We start from the raw sequence: 27363 nt of genomic DNA on the forward strand, positions 1-27363 counted from the left end.
TCTGGAGAAAGGCCGCACATTGCAGTAGAGAAGGGGAGAAAGCGAGTGGGCGGAGCGAAGCAGTACAAGTTCCTGTAAAAGGCTAGTAGCTACAGTAGTTTTCCTCTCACTTCGCAATTCTGGTCCGTCTCACGCAGAGGTGTGGAGTTGGGGGTGTGGAGTTAGGGCCCCACACTTTCTTCAGCACGGCGAAGATGGGGGTGATTTGATCAGCACCATGCCCCTGGCCGCCTTTACCCCCAGTTTTCTCCAGGTACCCACTTTATACGACGCTGTGTAGATGCTGGAGCAGTTTGAACAGGTAGAAAGAATCTCCGTTCTCCCCCGATCAAACCTAGGTCTCTCGCGTGGGGTCAGATGCCATAACGACTCTTTTTTTTTGTCTTTTTTTTTTTTAAGGAATATGCCTATGCGGTAGTATTCCCAGTCATTCACCAGTTTCTCATCTTTCACACATATCACTTTTTACTAATATTCTAGGTTTTTCTCATTACGGACATACACAAACATTCATGTCCTAGCCGGGATTCGGACAAGGGACTCCTGGCATTGCAGCCTGCTGTGAAAACCACTCCGCCACGGAGCTCGACAGGACTGAGCTACCGCGGCTCAGACATTTAGAATAGATATTTTAATAAGAAATAAGCCCTCAAATTACCTTGTAAGAAAGCTTCCTTGTCTTTCACTCTTGCAAAATAGAGTGGAGAAAGATAAGTGTAATTACTCGCTCCTCTAGCACCCTAACGGTGCTTCTTAGAACAAAAATGTACAGAACCTTTTTTTGTAGAGAATTTTATGTAGATTATTTGTCATTAAAACCTATTTTGCTGTAAAGTGCTTTTCAAGCGAGATATTTGCAAAAAAACTGATTTTGGGCGCCATGTTTCAAAGATGGTGGCCAAATCCGGAGTGGTACAGGGGTGCAAAATTAATATGTTGTAAAGAATCCTTTTAGGAAGATAATAAAATTTGTTCCAGCTTTCCCTGATTTTTTTTCTTATTGGACCCCAAAATCATCCCTTGTTGACTGGCCTATACAGTCGGTAGGATGTCTGACTGCCATGCAGGAGACCCGGGGGGTATTTTTCCCACCTTAGGGGGAATAAAGGCGGTCGGGGCGTGGTGCTGATTGCATCACCTGCAGAAGTGGCCGAGATCGTGAATTTGTGGGGACCTCCCTTCCTTTTCATCTCCCTATGTGGCTTCATGGAATGGTGCAATGAACACCATATAATTAATAGGGTGTGCGGTATTGGGAAGGAAACTTCCCCACTTCGGGAAATGACTTTCCAACGTTTCGGGATCCCGAACAGTCCGGAAATACCGAATGGTAATTTTAAAAGTCGTTAATTCTCGACGTTTTCTGCATTGTAAGTATCTGGAACTTCCCACAAATTGTTAATTTTTATTCCAGAAATGCAAAAATTATCACTTAAGGTGAAAATAACTTTTTAATTCCAGACTTAAGTCGGGAAAGTGTGATGCAAACATTATCACTTAAGGTGAAAATAACTTTTTAATTTCAGACTTAAGTCGGGAAAGTGTGATTTTTTTTCACAAGAATATTCTGTCGCGCACACCCCTAATAATTATATTTACAAGGTGCCATTTTAATGTTTCGGCGCTACAGTCGTTCAAAAAAACAAAAAAAAAAAACAAAAAAAACAAAAACAAAAGAAAAGTTTTGCTCGCCAGGCCTGCTCGGTAACTCAGTGGTAAAGAAATGGCACGGTGTGACAGAGACCTGGGTTCGAGTCCTGTTCGAGCCTGCATTTTTCCTTGAAAAATTTACTGCAACACTGCATGCACTGTCTCGAAGTGACAGCCCGCAGTTTTCACGGTTCAACGGACATCGCCGTGGAAATGAAAATCGCCACACTCTAGAAATTAAGACTCTTATTATTCGATGTTTCATTAACTCAAGTTGTATAGGCGGAGTGTCCGACTGGTAGCGCGTCTGCCCCATCTCACCCCCTCTCTGGCGACGTCGCCAACCATATTGGACGAAGGGACGGCAAGTTGCTCTCTCGTTGTGCAATAAGGGAGATCCGCGAATCTCTACCAATTATCCTTGAATCTCCATTCTCTTTGCTGTGGTGGTGTGTTGTTATGGTGATGGATGTGATGGATGTTTATTGTAAGGGAACATTGGATCTGTGTTGGTAATTGTAAAAAACATAATTAATAACGTTATACTCACAGCACCAGGCTAAGATGCGAGTTTACAATACCGGACCACTCTCCAATTTCTATGAAATTTCGCCTACTAACTAACTGTGAACTCCTAATCACGAATCTGCATGTAATAATTGGCGGTCAAGTATGGAAATCGAGAAAAAAACGAAATAAACTATGTTTTCTTAACGTAACGTAACCCTACCATAAGAACAATAGCTCCACGGAAGATGCCATTTTCCCAACGAAGAAATCAACAGGCAAGACAAGGTATAGTTCTCTTAGCTAAAATATTAATTTTTCTTTGTATTTATGCTAATGGAACCTAACCTAACAGGCCTAACCTAACCTCGTAGGCATTCCTCGTCTGACGTCAGCAAGATTGTTGAGCGTAAAGAAAGATCATTAACAAATTGCGAAAGAAAGATGATTCCGAATTGCTGTGTATGGACAATCACCCTGGTAAATCGCAAGGTTATTTTACAAGTTCTACACGTAAATGTACAATTTTAACAAGTGACCGCCAAATATGAACTACAGATACGTCATCAGGACATCGAAATTAGTAAGTAGGCGAAAATTTATAGAAATTGGAGAGTGGTCCGGTATTGTAAACTCATGCCGTAGCAACGCAGACATGACCCTCAACAAAAGGACTGTCCTGCGAAAATCAGGACGTCTGGTCACCCTAAATTAAAGGTGCTAACCACGGAAGTAACAGATTAGCAATATAAATACCGTTAGTGTTCTCTGATTTAGTCGTCCGTTCTTATTCATTCAGAATGTTGTGAATTCATTCAGTATACAATATAAGTGTTCCGAATGTTTAATGATTTCTTACAAGTTTTATTGAAATATTAGGAAGCACTTTAGAATAATGGGAAAAAAAATTGGAAGTAAGTTTGAATCTCAGAGAAACTAATTAGCACAATTAAAAGTTTCACTAAGTATTGTTTACCGGAAAAATTCTGATTGGAAAAGTAGCTTTGAAATGAGCAGCCTTTTTTTTAAGGTTATGCTTTAAAAAAATATCTTAAAAGTGAAATACCTCTTTTTCCTAGTAGTAATTTATCCGAACATTAATTTTGTTTTTTGTTTTAGGTGACTGAACCAGAAATTACACAGGATCGCTAAACAAATAAGAGGACATTTTGAAACAGATTAATAAAAGAGAACACATTAGATATAGGGAAAACTGCTTAGCGGTAATCCCAAGTAAAATGTAAATAAATAAATGAAAAGAGAACACATACCTTTGAAACATTGGTAAATATGCGATATCGCCAGAAACGGATTTATTCAAATTTACAGGAGAAACTACTTACTGAAATCAGTTTCTGTAGCTTTGTCGAAGTTCTTCAAGGTATTTTCTTTCGCAGAAACTGAAAACTTCACCATAGAATGCTGCAGAACAAGAAATAATCACTTTTTATGTAAGGAACTTGCATTTTCTGACAACATTATGCTGTTGTTTCCATTATGTACCTCCAGATGGCTCGAGCATCGAAAGTCACACGGTCTTGCCAGTGTTTCCAAACGTGCCTTTTTCTTACGAGATTTTTTTTAACTATACCTAACCCAACCTAACCTAACCTTGCCGGAAATTGTCCGTGGGGCTATCGTGAATGGTTTTTGGGGCTATCATGCATGGTTTCCAGGGCTATCATGAATGGTTTTCAGGGCTATCATGAATGGTTTTCAGGGCTATCCATCAATGGTTCGTGGGGCTATCCGTCAATGGTTTGTGGGGCTATCCGTCAATGGTTTGTGGGGCTATCCGTCAATAGTTTGTGGGGCTATCGTGAATGGTTTTTTGGGGCCATCCATCAATGGTTTGTGATGACATAATGAACACGAAAGTAGGTATTTTTCGGTGAAGAAGGTTGAAACAATGCATACCCACTCCAACTCGACAAAACACAAGCACGACAGGCGATGATCCATGACGAGTGCACGCCATATTGTCTATTACCCAAGCAGAACAACGAAGACAAATAATGACTCGTAATATGAAAAGTTGACACTGTTTTATGGAAAAAGGCATAACTTCACCGTAAAGAATCTTCCGCAATACAGAATAAGTAAGTATCAATGCTAAAATTAACGAAATAAACGAGTGAGAGGTGTTCGGGCAATATCCCATAATTACCTGTAATTTATCCGAACATTCATTTTGTTTTTACTGTTTTAGTTGACTGAACCAGAAATTACACAGTGTCGCTAAACAAAAAAGAGGACATTTTGAAACGGATTAATAAAAGAGAACACATACCTTTGAAACATTTAGTGAGGCCAGTGAATAGTACAGAATATGCCATACTGTTAAATTTATTTCTGGAGTCACCCCCGTGGCAGAGTGGTTAGAACATCGTGCTACAATGCTATGGGTCCCAGGTTCAAATTCTGGCATGGCCATGGATGTTTGTGAGTATCCATTCATCAATTTCATTATACCATCACTCATTTCCATCTTCGAAAAATTAGCCAAAAGTAGCACAAAAAGGGTAGCAAAATAAAGAAAATCAAAAGTTATTTCTTGGGTAACCGTTCGTTATATCGGAGACACATTTCTTCATTTTTACAGAAGAAACTACTTACGGAATGAGTTTCTCCAAGCTTTCCAACGTTCGTCGAGGTATTTTCTTTCATCGTGGAATATATTTGACCCAAAAATCATGTATTTTTCAAGAGAAATATCTCACCAATGCACAATTGCCATTGCTTTCACGACGTGAACTGCATGCAGCATACGTTTGATGATGTAAGCCCCTGTCAGTGTTTCCAACCCCTTTTTTTCACTATGCTTGCCTAACCTAACTAACCTTATCAGGAATGGTTCGTGGGACTATCTGTCAGCTACCCGTGCATTATGTAAAATTTTCACATGTGACGAACACGATAGAAGGTATTTTTCGGTGAAGAAGGTTGGAAACACTGCATACCCACAACATGAGTCAAAATGTGCCCGCCATATTGTGTGTTGCAGAAGCGAAGAAAGGAATCAACAAAATCACTCTGTATGTGAAAAATTGTGTTTGTTTTCGTGTAAAAAGCATAATGGCACCTTGAACTATGTTCCGCAATACACAATTGGTAAGTACGAACCATGCAAAACACAAAATATCCGATTTTAATGTGTGTCTGATATAACGAACTGTTACCATTTCTTGAAGATAACATCTGACACCTCTGTGGAGACATTCCTCTAATCTGTGAGAAACATTGTACATTATGCGACCTTACATTGCAACAGGAATCCTGGCAACTTCCTCTTGTATCCTTATCTTAAGTTCTTCTGTCTTGGCAGGTCGAATATGGTAAAACACACTCTTGAGATGACCCCAGATATGCTGTGAGGTTAGGTGATCTTGCTCGCAGCCTCCACGCTGCCATTCTTATTATATTCTTTGACCACAAAGGCATGTTGCACACCACTCCAGTACTACATCCTACCAGGGTTACCAGAACATGATCCAAATTTATCGTTCTTTTGAGTCACTATATAATTAGTTTTTTTTATCAAAAAGTTTACCATTACTACCCAAATAGAAAGTTACACATTTTTGTCAACATTTCATCATGGTGCATGGACTTTTTTACATGGTTCGATTTCTATTTATGTCTCTTAACACATGTCTGTTTTGAAGTTTTAGCAATTACTTACTGCATGTTTGCTTAAGAATGTTTTTTCACCACTGTTTACTCATATGTGATTCTTGTTTTATGATTCTTCTCTTGCAAACCACCGTTTTCTTACTGTTGTCTTGGTTATGGACTGCTACTCTCATCTAGGTCACGTGTGGTGTGAAGGGATTTCGTAGTTATACGACGTTTGTTACAACCTGTCCCCTTTCCCGCGCTAGGGAGCGCTCGACAGTTTCGGTGCGAATGAGAAACGAGGAAAAAATCGTCTGCTGGGCAGCGAGGAGCGAATGGAAGCCAGAAGAGAGGCGCTTACGTAGACGCTGTTGCGACGTTGCGTATTTTAATTGGCTGCCTGGCTTTGACTTTCCCCAGCACCGAGAAAAGCCAGGGAGCAACTAGCGTGGGAACCGGGACAGGTTGTAACAAACGTGGTATAGGTTAGGCAAGTCAAGTTCAGGACTCTTGGTATTCAAATAATGTCTCGTCGATGGGAAGCACGGATGCATATGTAAGGTACTTTTTTTTTGCCAATAAATTGCACATTTCAGAACACCAAGGTTCAAATTTACTGTAACAATAATCTCTTCAATTTGGCGGTACTTTATCTTTCTCCTACGAAACTTCGAAAAAACCATTAAACATTTGGAACCATCAGAAACTAAAATGTTTTCCCCACAGTTTGATTCTAATCTTCATGGATAATGCAGTGATGTTGCATTGTAATCAGTTTCCCTGAGGAGGCACATTTCAATGTATATTATTTTAAATGTATGTACAGTCCCAAGTAGCCTTCCTGACCACAGAGACATTTGTATTTTTAAAATTGGCAATGTTGTCCATTAAACCGTGGAAACTGCAGTCTGTCACCACACGTCAATGCATGCAGTGTTGCCATATTCCTCGCACATCTTTACTCCATTGAATAAAAATTGTTTTTGAAATATGAATTGACAATAATAATGGATTTTAAAAACAGATTCAAATAGTTGTCAAAAGACCAATATTGTATATGTTGAAGAAAGACAAATTTTAAAAATCTGAAAATGAAGAATTTTGTTTAAAACCTTTCTGCCTGCACCATACTAAAAATTCATCATCGGACAACCCGTTTTATTATTATTTATAGAATTTAAAAGAAAGTGGTCATTTGCTAAACTAAAAAAAAAAGAATGGCACTTTTTTGTTCCCACGATGATGAAAAATTCAAGGCATACCTAAGAAAACATTTGTTTTGCATAGGTTAACATAGAATTGAATAAGTAAACTTTTGATGTAACGTGTTTATAGGCAGGTCTACTGGTTAATTTTTAATTGGAGTCTAATCTCGAGTACTTATAACTTGTAATCCGACAATAGAGTTTGTGTGAGAACCTTGTTAGACCTTAGACCTGCTTCAGTCAGAAACATTCTCACCTGAGATCATCTATCCCAGGAATCAAACACAGGTCGCCTGTGCGACAGTCAGGTAAAAAAAAAAGAAGAAGAAGAAGTAAAGTGCTCCCCTGTGCATAGCACCACTCCATGTAGGTGTATAGTGGGTGTGGGGTTAACGCCCCACACTTTCTTGATCCGGTCGTGAGTGGGGGTGATGTGATCAGCACCACGCCCCTGACCGCTTTTACCCCCTTGGGTTTCCCCCAGTTACCCATGTTATTTGATGCTGGGTGGGCACTGGGGCCGCTTCCAACGTTAGAAAAGTTCCCAGATTTGAACTGGCCGGGGATCGAACCCGGGAACTTTAGCATGGTAGTCAGACGCGTTACCGACTGAGCCACCGTGGCCACTTGTGCGGCAGTCAGACATGTACCAACTGATCCACCATGAGACCAAACATTGTAAAATTATTGCCAGTGAACAGAAACTTACTTATAATGTGAATATACAGTGTGTTTTAATTTTAAAAGTTCTGCAGGATTCTTAAAACCTGTAACTTTTGAAGTAATAGGTTTATTACAATGAAATATTGTTTGTTACACAGAGAAAACTTTAAAATTAATGTTTTATGTGGTTTGGTTCATCGCAATATCTCCAGCTGGCCACCATTCACGTCCAAACACTTTTGCAATCTAAGTATGAATCTGAGAATTGCATTCTGACGGGGCTCATCCAGAATATTGTGAATCACATCACGTATGTTGAACTTCAGGTCGTCAAGACCTGTCAGTTTCTGTGCATACACCTGGGTCTTGACATGTCCCCACAGCCAGTAATCGCAAGGTATAAGGTCTGGTGACCTTGAGGGCCAAGATGTGGGTCCGCTGCATCCAATCCATATCTTCCCAAATTGACCATCAACAAGAACCTGAAGGGCAAAGTTTAGGTGGGGGAGGACCATCTTGCTGAAAGTGGATGTTATTGATGATGTCTTAACTCTGAAGTTCCGCGAAAAGAAATGGCTATAACATATACAGGTAGCTGTGCTGTTCACCGTGTCCTCCTCGAAGATGAATGAACCAATAACGTGGTCCATGGAAACTACACACCACACATTAACCTTGAGACTATCCCGCTTTTGTGTCTTGAACTCGTGTGGATTCTCAACCCCCCCAAATTTGGGAATTGTGTCTATTCACTTTTTTTCAAAAGATGGAATTTTGCCTCATCATAGAAAAGAATGGCAGGCTGAAGGCCATCACCATTTAATCTGATTAGCATTAATTCACAAAATTCTTTCCCCATGTCACAGTCCTCTTCTATCAGATCATGCACAGATCTCAACTTGTAAGGCCTGGCTTTCACTTCCTTGCTTAAGTTACTGTGTAACGTAGATCTGCCACTTCCAGTTCCAACGATCTTCTTTTAAGAGATTTCATTGGACTCATTGCATGCTCTCCTGCACTACATCGTCACTCGTTCTTAGCCTCCGACTGCGTGGCAATCTGCTCTGCTTCTCGTAGCCTTAAAATTTTCGTATCATGTCTAGATACTTGTGTTTTTTACAAATGTTATTTGAAACAATCTCCGCACCAAAAAAAAAACAACAATATTTTAACTCAGCAAGCCATAACATGCATTGAGCTGTTTTCTGGATCGACATCATCTTGGAATCGCATGATCACCTGCACACACGTCATTCAGCAGTGTGGGCAGAACAAAATTAAAAATTTTTCTCTGTGTAAATATACAATATTTCGCTGTAATAAAAGTATTACTTTAAAGTTATAGCTTGCAGAACTCTTAAAACATGCTGTATAATAATGCATGTACCTTTGTGATAAATGTAATATTTATTTCAGAATTCAGTATACTGCACTTCTTCAGAACCTTTATAAATCATGGATTTAGAAGAAAAGGAAGGTCCTACCAGTTCTGATTCAGAATGTGAACATCCTGAGATAAAGACAGAAATTGATGAGTTAATGAAAGCCGAGATTAAGGAGGAAGTAGTTGATGATGAGTATTTCAATGAAGATGAGGCTCAACCTGATCATAGTGCAGACCATAATGAGTCTATTGAAACTCAAAAAACTGTTGCAGAGACTCTAGGAAATAATAGTGCAGAAACCACAAATGAAGAAAGGTAAGTAGAAGAACTATGTGGAGAGAGAGCCTATTTTGGTAACAGTTTCATACATCGGAGAGACATTTCTTCAATTTTACACAAGAAACTACTTACGGAAATGAGTTTCTCCAAGGTTTACAACATTCGTCGAGATATTTTATTTCATCGTGGAATATATTTGACCAGGAAGTCATGTATTTTTCAAGAGAAATATCTCACCGATGCACAATTGTCATTGCTTTCATTTGCTTGCCCTACGACAACCGGATGTTGCATACATTTGATGACGTAAGCCCCTGTCAATGTTTCAACCCCCCCTTTTTTTACTATGTTTGCCTAACATAACCTAACCTAACCTTATTGGAAATGGTTTGTTGGGCTTTCGGTCAGCTACCGTGCATATTGGTTTGTGGGGCTATCCAGGAATGGTTTAAGGGGCTATCCGTGTATGGCTTGTGGGGTTATCCGTCAGCTACCTGTGCATAATGTATAATTTCCATCGGTGATGAACACGATAATAGGTATTTTTCGGTGAAGAAGTTTGAAACACTGCATACCCACAACGTGAGTCAAGATGTGCCCACCATATTGTGTGTTCCGGAAGCGAATAAAGGAATAAAAAAAAGCCCTCAGAATGTGAAAAATTGTGTTTGTTTTCTTGTAAAAAGCATAATGGCACCTTGAACTATGTTCCGCAATACACAGTTGGTAAGTACAAACCATGCGAAACACAAAATATGAGATTTTAATGTGTCTCCGATCTATGAAACTGGTACCCCTATTTTTTGTTGTAAGGTTACAAAGTTTAGTAATCTACAAGGAAAAGGGCAATTCTTATGTGGTGTAATATTTGCAAATGTAGCTCAAGTTCTGATTACATAATCCAGTTTCATCATTACACACACATTTTCAATGTGAATCAAAGTCTATACCTGCCTGTAAGCACACATTCGACACACTTACTAATTGCTTTAGTCCATCTTTCTGCAGAATTTTTCTAGCCCGCTCCCGTTTACTTACATTGGCTGAATAAGTGTTCATAGTATTATAATTTAGCTCCTTCGCACTTATAGTTTTACTAGTTATAATTTTAATTGGATTGATTTAGTTTATTTGACTTTGCTTTTTGTGCCACTTTTGGCTAATTTGCGAAGATGGGGATGAGCAATGACATGATGAAATTGATGAATGGACACTCACAAATATCCATGCCCAGGCCGGGATTTGAACCCAGGACCCCTGGCGATGTGCTAACCACTCTGCCACAGAGGCCGGCAGTTATAATTTTAAGTAGTTTGGAATTTTTGTCACAATATAATTTCCCAAATATTAATCCTCCTTTACAGCTTGTAAAAAGACGTTACACAATTAGAACTTTGATTGCAATTTTTTTCAGTAAATACACGAGAGAATATTATTGATTGTGAGTGCTTAGAATATACATTTCTAATGTTGGGTTGATAGTATAGTATAAGAGGCTGATGTGTCTATATTGGCCGATTTTTCTCTGGCATTTAAGACTTTTGAAGAGGTCTGCACTGCAAGTATGCCACATGAAACTTTCACAGAATCTTATTTTCCTGAAAATTATGGAAAATTCAAAGTTTCCTTTTATTTTGCACCAATATTGTGTGAAAACGTATATTCCTTTAATATTTTAAAGTAGAACTCTGGTAAATTGATGCTTATAATTGGAATGAAACTCACTCACTAGTATTAATATTTTAACCAACTTTTAATTGTTACAATTTTTATGCATCATTATCAATATTTTGAGGTGGCCGCAGTGGCTCAGTCGGTAACGCATCTGACTACCATGCTCAAGGTCCCGGGTTCAATCCCCGGCTGGTTCAAATCCGGGAACTTTTCTACCGTTGGAAGCGGCCCTGGCACCCACCCAGCGTCGAATAACATGGGTACCTGGGGGGTAAAGGCGGTCAGGGGCGTGGTGCTGATCATATCACCCCCACTCACGACCGGATCAAGAAAGTGTGGGGCGTTACCCCCTATACGCCTTCATGGCGTGGTGCTAAGCAAAGGGGAACACTTTTTTTTTTATCAATATTTTTGAGAATCTGCAAGAATATTGGCAACAGTATGAGTATTGGTTGAAAGTCTTATTGTCAACTTATCACCTTCCCCAGTCTATTCAATACCAGAGATGTGCAGCCTCCGAAGAGGCTCAGCCCCAGCCTCAGCCTCCGAGAGCATTGTGAGGCTGAGATGGAGTTGGGAGGTTGGGCCTCACTGGCTAAAGTCAAATGGACATCTCTGTTCAACACTTCCATGTTCCAATCCATTTCAACTGTCATTGCTCCATTTCAATTGCCTCTGCCTGTACGATTCCTTCCTGTAGTGCCCAGGGTTCTTACTAATATAATTTTGAGTTTTCCCAATTAAATTTTGGAATTTGATGTGAAAGAATGCACATGGCTTTTGTCAATAGTTTCATTGTCTTGTTGAAGAATTGCTAACAAAATGAAAGTGGCTATGCGAATAAAACACATGTTTTATTTACATGCTCCCATGCAAAACATGGGACAATATCTTGATCCTTGACACATTTGTGTGTGATCACCTCTTCCCGCAGGCAATTGGAAAGGGCCTACATATTGGTCATGCATGCCACTATACCCTCCAGCCTAAACCTAGCCACCCAATAATCGCTCCGCTTCTCTTCCCCCCCCCCCCCCCCCGAACTTTACTTACCACCAACCAGGCAGTAAACACTGGCTAGATTACTTTTCTCATTGATGCATTTCACCTATCACTTCTTTCTGGCTACACCGATGCCATCTGTTTTCTTCTTCTGTGAACATGTGGCAAGGCCGCAGAATATGAATTTCCTATTTTTGTGTTTGGTAAGTGTTTACTGTCTTCTACTTTATATATTTTTGTTATTCCTCCTCAGTCTCTTTTCCTCATTCTGTCCTGCATTTTATAAATCACCTATCACCGTAAGAAAGAAAATTAAATGTCCATGCTTTTGAAGTACAAGGTGGCACAGGGAAATGGAAAATTTTGATACTAGGATTAGCAACACTGTAGCACCGACATTTGTTCGGGACCGATGCAGCATCATTGAGAAGGCTTTGCATTTAGTAATAGCGGTGCGGAACGTGTGTTCACTGTGAAAGCATTTTATAAGAACAGTGATATTGTGACTGCAGCACAAAGGGTATTTTGGCAGCATTACCAGCTAGGACATCACGGTCGTGTCCCATTGACTCACGGGATTACAACCTGGGTGCATAATTTCGAAGAAACTGGTTCAGCCTTGAAGAAGAAGCCCCCAGGAAGTGTTTGAATGGTATGAACCCCACAGAATATAGATTCAGTTCGAGTTGCCATTGAGAGGAGCGCTTGCCACTCCGCTAGACAACGTGCATCAGCGCTACAGTTGAGTCGAAGAAACGTTCAAAGAATAATGCATGAATTACAGTTCCACCCCTGTAAGTTACAGATTGTGCAGCAATTACGTCCTCATAACCCTGTGTTGATTAAGATTTTTTGCGAACTGGAGTTGGCTAAGGTTAACGAGGATGCCAATGTCCTTAACAATTTGGGGATGTGAGACAAAGCCCATTTCCACCTTAGTGGCTTCGTTAACATGCAGAATTTCCGTTACTGGGGGCAAAAGAAAATCCTTGTCGCCTTCACAAGCATCCATTACATAGCACCAAGGTTACAGTATGTTGTGCAGTGTCATCGGTCCTTATTTTTTTTTAAATTGAGGAGGACATTGCACTGCACAGTGACATTGGCTCGGTATGTTGCTATGCTTGAAACATTCTATGCACCGAAGTTGCACGATGCACATCTTGACATCGAAAACATGTGATTTCAGCAGGATGGAACCACATCACATATTGCTTGACAGTCGATGGCGGCCATTCGCAATTTGTTTGCAAGGCGGGTCACATCACGTAACGGTGATATTCCATGGCCTCCGAGATCCCCTGATCTCAGTGTTTGCGATTTCTTTTTGTGAGGACACCTCAAAAGCAAAGTGTACAGCACACGTCCTGCAACCATCGCTGAACTGAAACAGAAGATTGAAGACGAAATCACTGGCATTCCTCGAGACATGATACACTGAGCATTCCAGAGTTTTCCCAGCAGATTATCAGAATGTGTACGCTGAGATGGAACACATCTTTCTGATGTCATCTTCAAGAAGTAAAGTGACATGTAAGGGCCATAGTTAATGCCATTGTTAATGCATTTCAATCATGCATGCTCTGTACATGCATTTCCATCCATTATATGTATTTATTCCTGTGTTTATTCGTGCATTTACGTCAATTGAAATTTTCCCATTTCTCTGCACCACCCTGTATCTCAGGAACTGGTCTTACTGTACCAAGTTTTTTTCTTTCTGTTTGCAGTGTGTAGTTTTGTGATTGCACCTTGTAACATAGTGATTACAGTTATTATTATTAACAAGACAGACCACTGGTTATATTTTATCTTTTTATATTATTCTCTTAAGTAAATATTTGTATTAAGTTTTTACTGTTGTGAAGACGAGAAGAATATCCATATTAAGTAGTTTCATGTCTGTACAAGACTCAATATTTATTGAAACCGAGCATTCAAGATGCAATAAAAAACAAGAATTTTAACTTGGTGAAAGAAAATGTCATAAGAAAACTTGAAAGGACTAAAAATTCAATACAATTCAATTCAATTTTCCTTTATTAAATGGCGAGGTTCAGCCTGCTGCTGTTCTACCACCTAACCCCGATGGATACATATACATACTACATACATTTTACATACTAAATGTGTGTACAATAACAAACAAAGAAGAAAGAGAAACATAAAGAAGACACAAAAAGACAAATACAAAATTGAGAACAATGGCTCGTCTACACACTAAAAATAATAATAATAATAATAATAAAAAGATTGAAAACAAATACACAAGGATACTGTGGCAAATACTATCATATTATTTGTTAAGCTTCAATTTTGCATATACCACTGCTACCCGATATCAAAATTCTCTAAATACAATATTAAAGTGTATGATGTTTTTTGGAAGCTGCTACCTTAGTATTATTATTTTCGCCCAGCCCAATATACTACCCTGAACTACGTGGATCGATTTTTGGCTTGCTCCAGGAGAGAAAGAACTCAAATCGCCGAGTGCACCAATCTAGGTTAACGCAATCTTATTGAAAAGTGGGGGAATCATCTAGTTCCCCCTCCCAAGAAAATTACGTACGCCCAAAAACAACCCAGATAGAGATCTCTTTCGCCATATATTATTCTGCATCGACTGCTTCTTTGCAGAACAATGATAACTTAGTATTCTCTTTGATTGATTAAAATCGTACTCAAATTTAACAAGATTTTATTCAAGAACAGTTTTACTGTAAAAAAATTTAAGGACAGCGACTTGACCAGTACAATAGGTTCTCTCTCTTAAATATCCCGGAATATAACAATTCAATGAAAATTTACGGAGTCAATAATGTTCACAATTTAATGTTAAGCCGACCTCAAATACCATTTTTACATTCACTTACTTTTGTCATTTAGTTATTTTAGTTCCTATTCTAACAGCCTATAATAAACAGCATTGAACCCTTCCCAAATTTAATTTCTATATATACACACATTCAATCCCCCTCCCAATTCTTCATCAAATATTAAAACCCAATGAATATAAGTAGATACACCCATTTGAAACACATCCCAACAATCGTGAATACACTATTTGAGGTGGTGCCGAAACAAGTCACTGATAGAATTATTTTTATAAAAAAAGTATACGTAATAATCCAGCTGGTTACGGAGTGGAGAGACAAAAAAAAATACTTATTACTGCCCAATTTCTTTTTTGTAAAAAGGAAGTCGATTCAAGTTGCTCATTAATTTAGAATTATTAATCTCTTGTTACTAAATCAGTCGTGTACCCGAGTTACGAAAAATGAATTAGACACAAGCCCCATACTGACCTCCTTCCTTCCCCGTTACGCAACATGGCAGAATCCAGATGGCTAGGAAGATATGGTAGCTCAAACGTATAATGCCATGCTAAATATGCAACGAAGGGGAGGTAAAAGGTCGGGCACCTGTTGCATGCACTACTTGATATACCTGTAGTCTCTCCGCTCCGGCTGGCATCTAATGCTGGTCTATCCTTGGTCTCGAGTGTGTCGGAACTCTCCTGTGTCTCATTCTCGTTCACCCAGTTCCCAACGCTGCTCGGTCGACAAGTATATGTTATACATGCGCGAAGATACGTGCCGAGGCAGCGAGCACCCTCTCTCGAGAAGGGTGCGCAACTTGATACATTACGTAACAATCAGTGACTTATTTGGCACGTGGCATATTTCACTCTCGTATGTCAAGAGAAGAGTGAAGCTGTGGCGGGATGATATTTACATAATGTATATCTGGACCCATAACCCAGAGGTCTGTGATTCGTTTTGAAACAAGGTGCTTCTTTATGGAGTGAAATGGAATACCATCTTGTAATTCGATAGTCCAAATATTTCTAAAAATATCTAAAAGTTCTTGCAAGGTAGAAGGTGTATGCTGGCCAATTAGTCTGGTACAAGTATCCATTGATAAATTGTTTAATATTTCATGAAGCAAACGATTATCAGCCCAAGCTAGTTCCAAAACTCTGGAGGCATCAATAATTTCCAGCAAATAAAAATACAGACACTCTGCTTTATCCTGATTACGTGTTACATAAACTGAAATCAAGTCACTAAGAGCTTGGCGTGACACAAAACACTGCCAAAGAGCACATTTAAACATTGGCCAGGGAAGCTTATTATGTAGAAAATCAAAGCCAACAAAAACGTAAAAGACCGCTTGTCTTTGGTATACATTCCAGAAGAATGGATTCAGTGTCCAAAATTTGTAATTTAATTACTTGTTGTACCATCAATAGAAATTTATACAAAAGATGAAAATTTGACCCTTCCGTAACTAACAAGTCCTTTAACAAATATGCAACGGTGTTATAACGTAGTTGTAACTGAACTTCTGATAAATCTGGCGAAGGGAACAGTTTCTTAAGGAATCCCAAAAAAGGGCTAACATTATTCCTTAATAACTGTGGAGACGATTGCAAAGGTGAAGCATTTTGTTGCGGAGGATTATGCACAGAACATGGTGTCTGTGGGTCAGGACTTTGTGGTATGGTTTCCAATGATTTGCTACGGATACGTGACGAAATTAAAGTAGTCGGCAAATCAAGACTGAAAGTACTAGTTTCCAACATGTGTGCCATCACGTTGCAAAAAAAAACAACACAGAATTCAAAAAGATAAAGAAAATAATAAACTAGAAAAATCTAGAAACACTCGGCAGTTTAAAGTTCTCCGTGCCTGCTACCATCTTTTTGTGGTGAATACTATCATATTATTTGTTACGCTTCAATTTTGCATATACCACTGCTACCCGATATCAAAATTCTCTAAATACAGTATTGAAGCGTATGATGTTTTTTGGAAGCTGCTACCTTAGTATTATTATTTTCGCCCAGCCCAATATACTATCCTGAACTATGTGGATCGATTTTTGGCTTGCTCCAGGAGACAAAGAACTCAAATCGCCGAGTGCACCAATCTAGGTTAACGCAATCTTATTGAAAAGTGGAGGAATCGTCTAGTTCCCCCTCCCAAGAAAATTACGTATGCCCAAAAACAACCCAGATAAAGATCTCTTTCGCCCTATATTATTCTGCATCGACTGCTTCTTTGCAGAACAATGATAACTTAGTATTCTCTTTGATTGATTAAAATCGTACTCAAATTTAACAAGATTTTATTCAAGAACAGTTTTACTATAAAAAAATTTGAGGACAGCGACTTGACCAGTACAATAGGTTCTCTCTCTCTTAAATATCCCGGAATATAACAATTCAATGAAAATTTACGGAGTCAATAATGTTCACAATTTAATGTTAAGCCGACCTCAAATACCAATTTTATATTCACTCTATCCCTTACTTTTGTCATTTAGTTATTTTAGTTCCTATAATAAACAGCATTGAACTCTTCCCAAATTTAATTTCTATATATACACACATTCAATCCCCCTCCCAATTCTTCATCAAATATTAAAACCCAATGAATATAAATAGACACACCCATTTGAAACACATCCCAACAATCGTGAATACACTATTTGAGGTGGTGCCGAAACAAGTCACTGATAGAATTATTTTTATAAAAAAAGTATACGTAATAATCCAGCCGGTTATGGAGTGGAGAGACAAAAAAAATACTTATTACTGCCCAATTTCTTTTTTGTAAAAAGGAAGTCGATTCAAGTTGCTCATTAATTTAGAATTATTAATCTCTTGTTACTAAATCAGTCGTGTACCCGAGTTATGAAAAATGAATTAGACACAAGCCCCATACTGACCTCCTTCCTTCCCCGTTACGCAACATGGCAGAATCCAGATGGCTAGGAAGATATGGTAGCTCAAACGTATAATGCCATGCTAAATATGCAACGAAGGGGAGGTAAAAGGTCGGGCACCTGTTGCATGCACTACTTGATATACCTGTAGTCTCTCCGCTCCGGCTGGCATCTAATGCTGGTCTATCCTTGGTCTCGAGTGTGTCGGAACTCTCCTGTGTCTCATTCTCGTTCACCCAGTTCCCAACGCTGCTCGGTCGACAAGTATATGTTATACATGCGCGAAGATACGTGCCGAGGCAGCGAGCACCCTCTCTCGAGAAGGGGGCGCAACTTGATACATTACGTAACAATCAGTGACTTATTTGGCACGTGGCATATTTCACTCTCGTATGTCAAGAGAAGAGTGAAGCTGTGGCGGGATATTTACATAATGTATATCAACCGTCACAATACACAAATTAATTGACACAATTGTACTTGGTGTGATATGGTTAAGAATAATACAAATTAATATTAATGTTATGTGTAAAAAAAATATATATAAATATTCTATGCAAGAAAGGACAAAATATCGTTAAGGGTTGGCAACATGTAAGGGGAAAAGTAAACAAGCACAATGAGGATGGAAATACTTGTTATTAGGAATTTGGTTCAGAAATGAGAGCTATTCTTCGTGAGTGCTGGAACACAGATATTGTTCATTTAACAATAGAGTTTTTAGTTTGTCTTTGAAGTTGTTGTGATTAGTGAGGGGCATCATGGAAGGAGGAAGTTCATTCCACGCTCTTGCAGCTGAATACGTAAATGATGATTCGAAAAGCACTCGTGCATGCTTTGGAAGTTCAAGTTTCGATTTTCCCCTTGTTTTGTAATCGTGTATTTTCCTTCTGAATTTTAATTTCTGGAATAGGTTTCTGGGTGTTTTGGTTTGTAAAAGATTATGAATAAAACAACACAGATGTAATTTTCGGCATCTGGTCATGTTCAACATTTTGTTTGTGTTTAGGGTTGGGAGGATATGATCGTATTTTCTTATATGGTACACAAAACGGAAACATGAATTTTGGACTTTCTGGATTTTGGTTTTGTTTCGAACGGATAGATTTGGTCCGAAAATTACGTCGCAGTAGTCCAGTAAAGGAAAGATAAGTGATTGGACTAGTCTCATTTTAATCTCTGTTTTTAGGAATTCTTTAAAGCTGTACAGCGATCTTAGCATGGCGTAAGCTTTTTTAATTTGTTCTTGTACATGAATATTCCACTTAAGATGTTCATCGCAAATAACACCTAGATTTTTCACATTTGTTGAATAAGGGATTATAGATGTGTCTAGTTTGATACATATCTCGTTAGGATTTATCAGAGAGAGACTATTTCAGGAACCAATAAGAGAGAAAGTTGATTTTCTTGGGTTAATTTTTAGACCGTTACTTTTACACCAGGTATTTATGTTGGATGAATCATCACTGAGCAAAGGTAAGGCTGCATCTTGCAATTTCGGTGGAAAAGGAATTTGTAGTTGAGTGTCATCTGCGTAAAAATGAACTTTACTGTGATTGATTACAGTAGGTAAATCGGCTGTAAAAATGGTATAGAGGAGAGGGGCTAGAATAGATCCCTGTGGGACACCAGTTTCCAATCGCAGGGTGCGAGATTGTTGCAGCATCCCTATCGAATATCTCTTTGTCGAGGGTAGAGAAGTTTCGAGATTTGATAAACTGTTTAATTAATTTTGGTTTTTCGATGTCAAGTGTCGCGTTTACTAGACAGTGGTCGGACGTTCCGACGGGAGGGGTTACTTTAAATGAGCGTACAAGATCCGGGTCATCCGTTATTATCACATCGAGGAGTGATTGGGTGGTTGCCGTTATTCTGGTTGGTCGATTAATGATCTGAACCATGCCGAAAGAGTCGATTATTGATTGTAAATATACTGTTTCTGGTTTATGGGGAGAAAGGAAATCTCCGTTTACGTCACCTAAAATAAGTAATTTGCGAACGAGTGGGAAAACTTCCAAGATCGTGGTTTCTAAGCGTGTTAATTTTGTATACGATATATTAGGGACTTTGTACACACCAATTATTCCCAGAGTTAGATGCTGGAGCTTCATAGTTACGCTAGTCATTTCGACTTCGTAGTCATTTTCGTTGCAAGAGGGAATGATCTTGACATTTAGGTCTTTACGGTAATACAGGATTAGGCCACCCCCACCTTTTGTTGTTCTATCCTTTTTTATTGCTGCGTAACCCGGTATGGAAAAGTTCGAGGCGAGGGCTTCGCGGAAAGACCAGCTCTCGGTGACCAGGAATATATCGAAAGCCGACTCGAGCACCGTGGTTGCCAACTCCTCTAATTTGGGTGACGACAAGGACCTGACGTTCGCTTGAGCGAGGGTCAGGAAGGGTGGCCTTGGGGGGCGATGACCGGGAGGGAAGAAAACGTTAGTTGCAGGAATTTCAGGCGGTGGAGTCGACATCAGGGAGAAAACAAAGACAGGGGTACCATTTGTTGCGAGCTTGAGGGAAATCGAACCTTCCCTTCCATAACGTCATAGCGTATTTTAGCATTATTTCAAATATGAATGTAGGTGAAAATTGGGAGAAGAAAGACATAAGGAAATTCGGGTACTTACATGTTGCCTTCTTGTGAAGTCTTGGATGTTCGTGAATCACAGGTATATTTGATGCTAATACATCACTCAAGGAAAACTGTATGAAATAATTCCCAGTAGCGCACACCGAAACACTTGCGGAGCACTTGAGCACACACAGAGAAACATAAACATTCGCATAAAGGGATATGGTTGACACACAAGATACACACAATGGACATAATAGGGAAACGATTTCAAACACACGCTCATAATACATAAAACTAAGAAATAAAATGAGGATGGTCATTACGGATATACACTTTGATTACACACTTAAGTAGGCTATGTAGGGAAAAAATAACTAGTAATAATAATAATAATAAAAATATAGAATGATAAAAATAAAATAAATATTAAAAGTATTTCAATGTTAACCGGTTACTAATGTTAAAGTGGCTAAGGAGTCCGAGCAGTCTTGTTTATGGGTCTAGTATTTTGAGGGTTAAGGCTCAGGGGCCAATCGGGATAGTTCCTTCATTCTTGTAATAGTGAGTTTCCTGCCGGTAGCAGTGCGCACCACGATCCTGCCGTCTTCCATGTAGCACGCGCGGCACCCGAACTTCTCTTTCGCTGCCCGCAGCATCTTGTGTCGCACTGGAGTCAGCGACTCGGTGATGTAGATTCACGACCCGGCTTCTTTTAGCTGTTTCTTCGCCGACCACACCGAGTGCCTGGTTTTGTAGGTTGCGAATTTAACAATAATGCAGCATTTTCTTTCCTGCACGGCCTCAGCCATGCTGCAGTTTGGTTTTCCCAAACGATGGCACCTCGCGATCTGGTCACTCTTGATGTCGACGTGCATCTTATTTCGGAATAAGTCCAGGACCTTCTCCTCCACGTTCTCCTGCACTCCGTGAATAAGGAGACACTCACGCCTTGAATATTGTTCCAAATCGTCCAGTCTATCTTCTTTCAATTCTATCCTATCCAGTAAATAATGGAAGTTGTCCTTTTGCACTCTGAAACTTTCCTCCAACCGTGCCTCCAATTTACTCAGCTCGTCTTTGAGTTTCTTTATTCCTTCGGAATCGTTCATAGCACTTAGGTCCCCGCTTCTTGACTGTATTTCATTATCAATTTTTCGTTTGAAACTTTCCAGCTCGCCACGCACCTGCTTTTCGAAGCTTTCCAGCCGGTCGCCGAGTTCCTTGGCCACAGCACGAGACATCTTGGGTTGGTACGCGTGAAGCACAGTGGTTATGGCTTGCGACGAGCATCAGATAATTATTCCAGTATTTTCTGTTAATTAACGTTGAAGTTGCACTTGCACACGTCAGTCCTGAACCTTGGCACTACCTCTTCCTTGTATGAAGATAAGAATCAGCCAGCAGCCCGATGTCCAGCTGAATTTTACAATCTTCTCCGGAGCCGATCAGCACGTCCTTAGCACACTTCCGCCATGACTGGTGTGTGTGTATGTGCACACGCAGGCACACTTGATTTCTTTAGATGAAAGATAAAAGTGTGTACAATAAAACCAGAATTATTATTGGTATTATCAATGTGATCTGCAGCACAGATAATAAATAGATTGGATATAATAGTTTTAAAAAATAATTAATACAGGGACAGAGTGTGCAGCGTCAAAAGCTTGTAATTAATTCTATTTCAGAATTGAGTGTAAACAAAAATATGTTCAGAATTTAAAAGTGGAAGAAAACTGTAATTTGATTTTTATTTTCTTTATTTTTTGTAATTTTGTTAAGCCTAAATACAATTTGGTGATCATCAACAAGCAATAACATATTTTACGTTTGTTATCTAATTATCGTGTGCTCCTTGGAACTTTATTCAGCTAGTACATTTACTTACGTGAAATTTAAAAGATTTCGTAATTCCGCGTTGCACAATTTGCAACGTGGAATTACGAAATCTTTTAAATTTCACGTAAGTAATTTTAAACCACGTTTACCGCAACCACCATGAATAGTACATTTACTTTCCTCCAGTCACTGTATTCTTTGTTTCTATTGCATGATTATATCTAAACAAAGTCCTGCACCACAGCCTTGTTGTCTAAGATGTCAGTCTTTGGCAGGCTACGGGACGCATGCTGGTTTGAGTTTCCTGAGGAGAACTGTGACAACTTTTGTCCTGAAATTTTGTCCAGTGTAGGGAATCAGCGCAACCACCATCATGAGGAAATTGGGGAGGTGTGAATGAGCAGCTTGACTCGGTCATGGAAAACCTATAAGAAAGACTGGTTGTTCGTCATGCTGGCCACGTGACACTCCATAAATGGGTGGTTGATTGCCCAACTCTGCTGAGAAACATGGAAATGAGGTCATCAGTCAGTATATAGTCCTTGGCCCTAAGAGCAGTTGCAGCATGGTTTTTTTTATGTTATCTAATCACATCCGCATGGTTATCATTGTGGCTGGTTGATGATGCTTTTCGCAACTGGAATTTTTGCCTTAAGTGGCTTTATTTATTATAGAATAGTTTGAAAATAAGAGAGGAGCTGTGGTGGTGTGGTGGGTAAGATATCTGGCTACCATGTGGGAGAGAGTGGTTCTGTTCCCATGGTTGGTGATCTAAGATCAGAATTTTCCCAGCCTTATCTCTGCATAAAGTGGCTCTGGGATAAACCTTCTATAAAATAAATGGATACCTAGGGCAGGAGTGGGGATCAACCTTTAGCGGAAGGAGCCTCACGAGGGGGTAAACTCAACGGACACAATCTTGTCTTTTCAAACTTGCCGTGAAGTGGAAAAAAAATCATAGCTCGAGAACTATCGTAGAGAGATGATTTTTTTTTCATTCTTAAAGATGGGCTTTTAGCAGTGGAAAATGTTATACATTACGCCTCCCAATAATGGGTGTTAAAGGAGGAAGAAGATTGAATTTTTTAAAAAAATGCATGTGACATGCCCCTTTGCTTTGATTGATTGATTTGTTGTTTTAAGTCCACTTTATGCACAGTAAGGCTAATCGGGACTGGACCTACAGTTTAAAGTGGGATCTGAACCACTTGTGCCTCCACCAGGTATCGAACCCGGGACCCCTTGATTACAAGGCACCAACGCTACCACTGCGCCATCAGGGAGGCCATGCCCCTTTGCTTCCCCACAATAGACCGAAGTGAATGAAAAGAATGTAGTATATGGCAGTTGGGCATTCCTACAACCATGCAAAGTTTTGTTGAAATCAGGCTGATACTTCTTGTGCAAAAATGATGTACAATAGCAGCAGTGTTGCCAGCTTATGGAAAAAATTCAAGAATTGCATTAGTAACAATGGATTTTCTATTTTGTAATTCGAGTATGTCATGCCTTTACACATTGTAAGGGCATGCATGGCTTGGCCGAGAGAACCAACTTTTCCTCAGAAAGTTCATAGTCACCAGAAAGCTATGCCAGCTAAGGCATTCCTTATTTGCGAGGTGACGGCTGTTGTTTCCAGATGAAAAAGTATGGGAAAGCGGAAGAAGAGGGGTCATCGCAGAAGGAGGTTGAGAATCGGCAGTCAGTCTTTTCCCATACATTGAGTTTGTGAGAAGAGTAGCATTGAACGGGGTGAGTTTGACTTTGGTCTCGGTTAGCCCTTGCATGGCCATGCATCACCCACCTTCGGAATGTACATTCGGGTGATAGCAAAAAGAAGTGTGTTAATAAATGGCCTGTCGTACAAGGAAAGTATTGCCAGTCATTTGGTCGTTTGGATCCCCTGACATCCCCAAGGTTTAGTAGAATGTCAGTTCGTTAAAGAGAAAACATCATGGTGATGCTGGGTACAATTGTGCGCAAAAAGTAATACCAGGTACAAATGATGTCCATCTTTCTCGTTGGGCAAAAATACAAGCCTTCAGTATTGATTTGACATATGAAATTGATCTCTCTACAATTCCATTGAATTTAATTATGATGGAATCAGGCAAGTATGAGTCATGTATTGTTAAAATAAGTAGTTCATGGGATTATTCAAAGACTGTGTTTAATGGCAGAAACATATATATGGCATTATCAATTTGTAAATTTCAAAATCCTGGAATTAAGGATTTAGCCAAAGGCAAAAGTACTGAAAACTTTGTTCTCTTTCAGGCATTCTCTTGCTAGTGTAAAAGAGAGAAAGCAAGAAATAATATGCCCTGAATGTTATGAAGCTGTAGATACACTGAAAGATTACATGGACCATGTAAAAGCTCATGTACAATCAGAAGTGAATGAGGAAAAAGTCTGCAAGAAAAAGAAGACACATGTGCCTAGGATCGAATGGATATGTCCTGAATGTGATGAAACTGAAGAAGATATTCAGATATTTCTGATGCATCTAAATTCACACATTCAATCCAAGGATACAGTAGTTTCAGATAAGTTATCTGCATGTAGTGAAAATACAAGGTTAAGACAGAATAAGAAATCTGTGGAGAGTTATAATACTAATTCTGATGTGAATAGTAAATTTGTTTGTGAGGTTTGTGCAAAGTTTTTTTCTGCAAAACAGTACCTCTTGTCACATTTGAAGTTACACATGGAAAGTCCCTTGTATTCGTGTGAATTCTGTGGCAAAGAGTTTAGAAGAAAAACAAATCTGATTCGCCACAGTGAGCTTCATTCCACATCAAAGAACTTCACATGCAGCATATGTGCAAAAGCTTTTCTTCACAGAAGCAACTTTAATACTCACATGAACTCGCACAAGAAGGAAGGAACTTACAGATGCCCTGTGTGTCTCATTTACTTATTAAGTAACAGTGCATTACATTTCCACAAGAGTAAACACAAGGATATACCATATGTTTGTGATGTGTGTAAAAATACATTTAGTGCCAAATCAGCTTTGGCTACGCATATGAAGAGACATACTGGAGAAAGAAATTTCATATGTACAGTTTGTAAGAAGAGCTTCTCTCTTAAAGCCCACCTTGACTGTCATTTCCGTATCCATTCAGGTGAAAAGCCATACTCTTGTGAATTCTGTGGAACAACATATAGTGATCTGTCAGCTTTAATTTCGCACAGGAGGAAACATACAGGAGAAATGCCATATGTTTGTGAAATCTGTGCAAAATGCTTTTGTAAAAAGTCAGATCTGAGTTCACACATAACAAGTCATTTCGATAATAGGCCGCATGTCTGTGGACAGTGTGGGTATGGTTTTAAAACATTATCTAATTTGAAAAGACATGTTCACACTGTGCATCCCAATAAGTAGGGATAAACAAAAATAATGATGGAATTTTAAAAAGGTAATTTCTGGAAAACATTTCATGTTTTTGAAAGCTAAAATGACACCAGTCATTTTGCACCTTAATATTCTGAATGGGAATAGAAGTGAAGAACATGTGCCTTGAGCATGCTGTTAAAAAAGGGGAAAGCATGTCTGACCCTCCCTTTCAAATTGTTTTGGTCTTTCTCAGACCTAATGTTTTATTTGATTAGTAATTAATGACACTACCAAAAATAGGAAGGGATAGCCTATTATAAAATATTGCTCGGTAGGATTACTAAGTGTACACTTTCATGTACACAGTAGAGTCCCAACAATTCAAGGTAGTTGGAACCAGAGGTGTTCATTTTCGTTGAACCTCACTCACCTCAGCCTCACCCTCATGGACTTTGTCCTCACCCACACGACTCTGCCTTGCCCTCAGTAGTCTTCAGAGGGTGAGGGTGAGGTCTACCCTCCTGAGGGTGACCACCTCTGGTTGGGACTGAGACTACATCAAATCACTAAAATAATAATAATATAATAAACTTTGGTCTAAACAGAATAACGTAGGGAAAATTGGGAGAATTATCAGTCCATACCAAATGGTCCAGAACTGGTTGCTCGACCATTTAAAAAAATATTATTACTATATAAAAGGTACAATTTTGTACAGAAGATTTTATCTTTCCAAATAGATAGTGAATACTTTTTTAATAATATATTATATAAAATTTCCAGATATTCCCAGAAGAATATCTCAATTCTAAGATATCTAAAAAAAGGCCAGAGGTTTAATAGTTGAACTTGTGGAAAGCTACAATATGAACTTGTAATGATGTATAAGATTGTAGAATCCATTGTATTATTTTATAATTACATATTCAATTTGTAATTTTGTATCATCTATTTTGTACCTGGTTGTCAAATCTTGTTCATCACTTAAATAAATAAATTATTATTATTTGTGCTAACCTCTGTGGAAGGGTCGTTCAAAACAGGCATTATATTTTTATAACTTGATTTCATTTGAAAATAGCAGCCATTTTTGTTTCATCACATGTGGCATTTTTGGCCTTTGCAGAAAGTTTCGATAAAGCTGGGGTAAAAAACAACAACATTGTTTTCAGTACATTCCAAGCTATGTTTTATGTTCTGTACTTTTTTTCAACATCTATATTGCAAATGGCTAGGGTGACCAGACTTCCTCTTTTATCCAGACATGTCCTCCTTTTTAGGTGTCTGTCCGGTGTCCGGGTAGATTTTTTAGAAATAGTTAAATGTCCTCCTTTTTGGAGAGACCATATCAAATGTGCTGCATAGAGAATGCTTCCTCACATAAGGACCATCATTTTAGGCATATCACTTGGGGTGCGTTAAGTATTCGAGCAATCTAGCATCTGGGAGCTGAACACGATCACTTTGCCCGAAAGTCATTAACTTGTTACTCTAACTCATTATGTCTTCCTCTGAGTGCATCCCAGATTGCTGGAATGCATGTAGTAGGTTTAGTTCCATTTCAATAGAATGATTTGGTTTATTTTACTTCGCTTTTCTGCCACTTTTGATTGATTGATTGATTGAGTTGGTGTTTCAAGTTCACTTTACGCACAGTAAGGCTAATTCGGACTGGACCTACAGTTTAAAGTGGGATCCGAACCATTATATGCCTCCACGGGGAATCGAACCCGGGACCCCTTGATTACAAGGCGACAACACTACCACTGCGCCATCGGGGAGGCCCCTTCTGCCACTTTTGGCTAATCGCGAAGATGAGGATGAGCAATGATATGATGATTTTGATGAAGCGACACTGACAAAGAACACCCATGCCCATGCCGGGAT

The 27363-nt window shown here is 39.1% G+C and overlaps 1 protein-coding gene across 7 annotated transcripts in view; it reads left to right on the plus strand.

Annotated features, from left to right (window-relative positions):
* The first annotated feature begins 2022 nt into the window (after positions 1-2022).
* LOC145999002 (uncharacterized) overlaps positions 2023-27363 on the plus strand; it is a 133139-nt gene continuing 107798 nt past the window's right edge. Inside the window, exons 1-3 of one of the 7 annotated variants that reach the window (XM_083135856.1) lie at positions 2023-2162; positions 9057-9340; positions 24411-25778. In XM_083135856.1, the coding sequence (XP_082991982.1) occupies positions 9096-9340; positions 24411-25524 (1359 nt within the window). In that variant the 5' untranslated portion in view covers positions 2023-2162; positions 9057-9095 and the 3' untranslated portion in view covers positions 25525-25778. Of the gene's footprint in view, positions 2163-2185; positions 2446-2581; positions 2741-9056; positions 9341-21469; positions 21928-24410; positions 25779-27363 lie in introns of those variants that run through there. The other 6 variants (XM_083135860.1, XM_083135866.1, XM_083135858.1 and 3 more) reach the window with 6 other exon arrangements.

This window comes from Lepisma saccharinum, chromosome 14 (assembly GCF_977018435.1).
Source record: "Lepisma saccharinum chromosome 14, izLepSacc3.1, whole genome shotgun sequence".
Classification (NCBI taxonomy): domain Eukaryota; kingdom Metazoa; phylum Arthropoda; class Insecta; order Zygentoma; family Lepismatidae; genus Lepisma; species Lepisma saccharinum.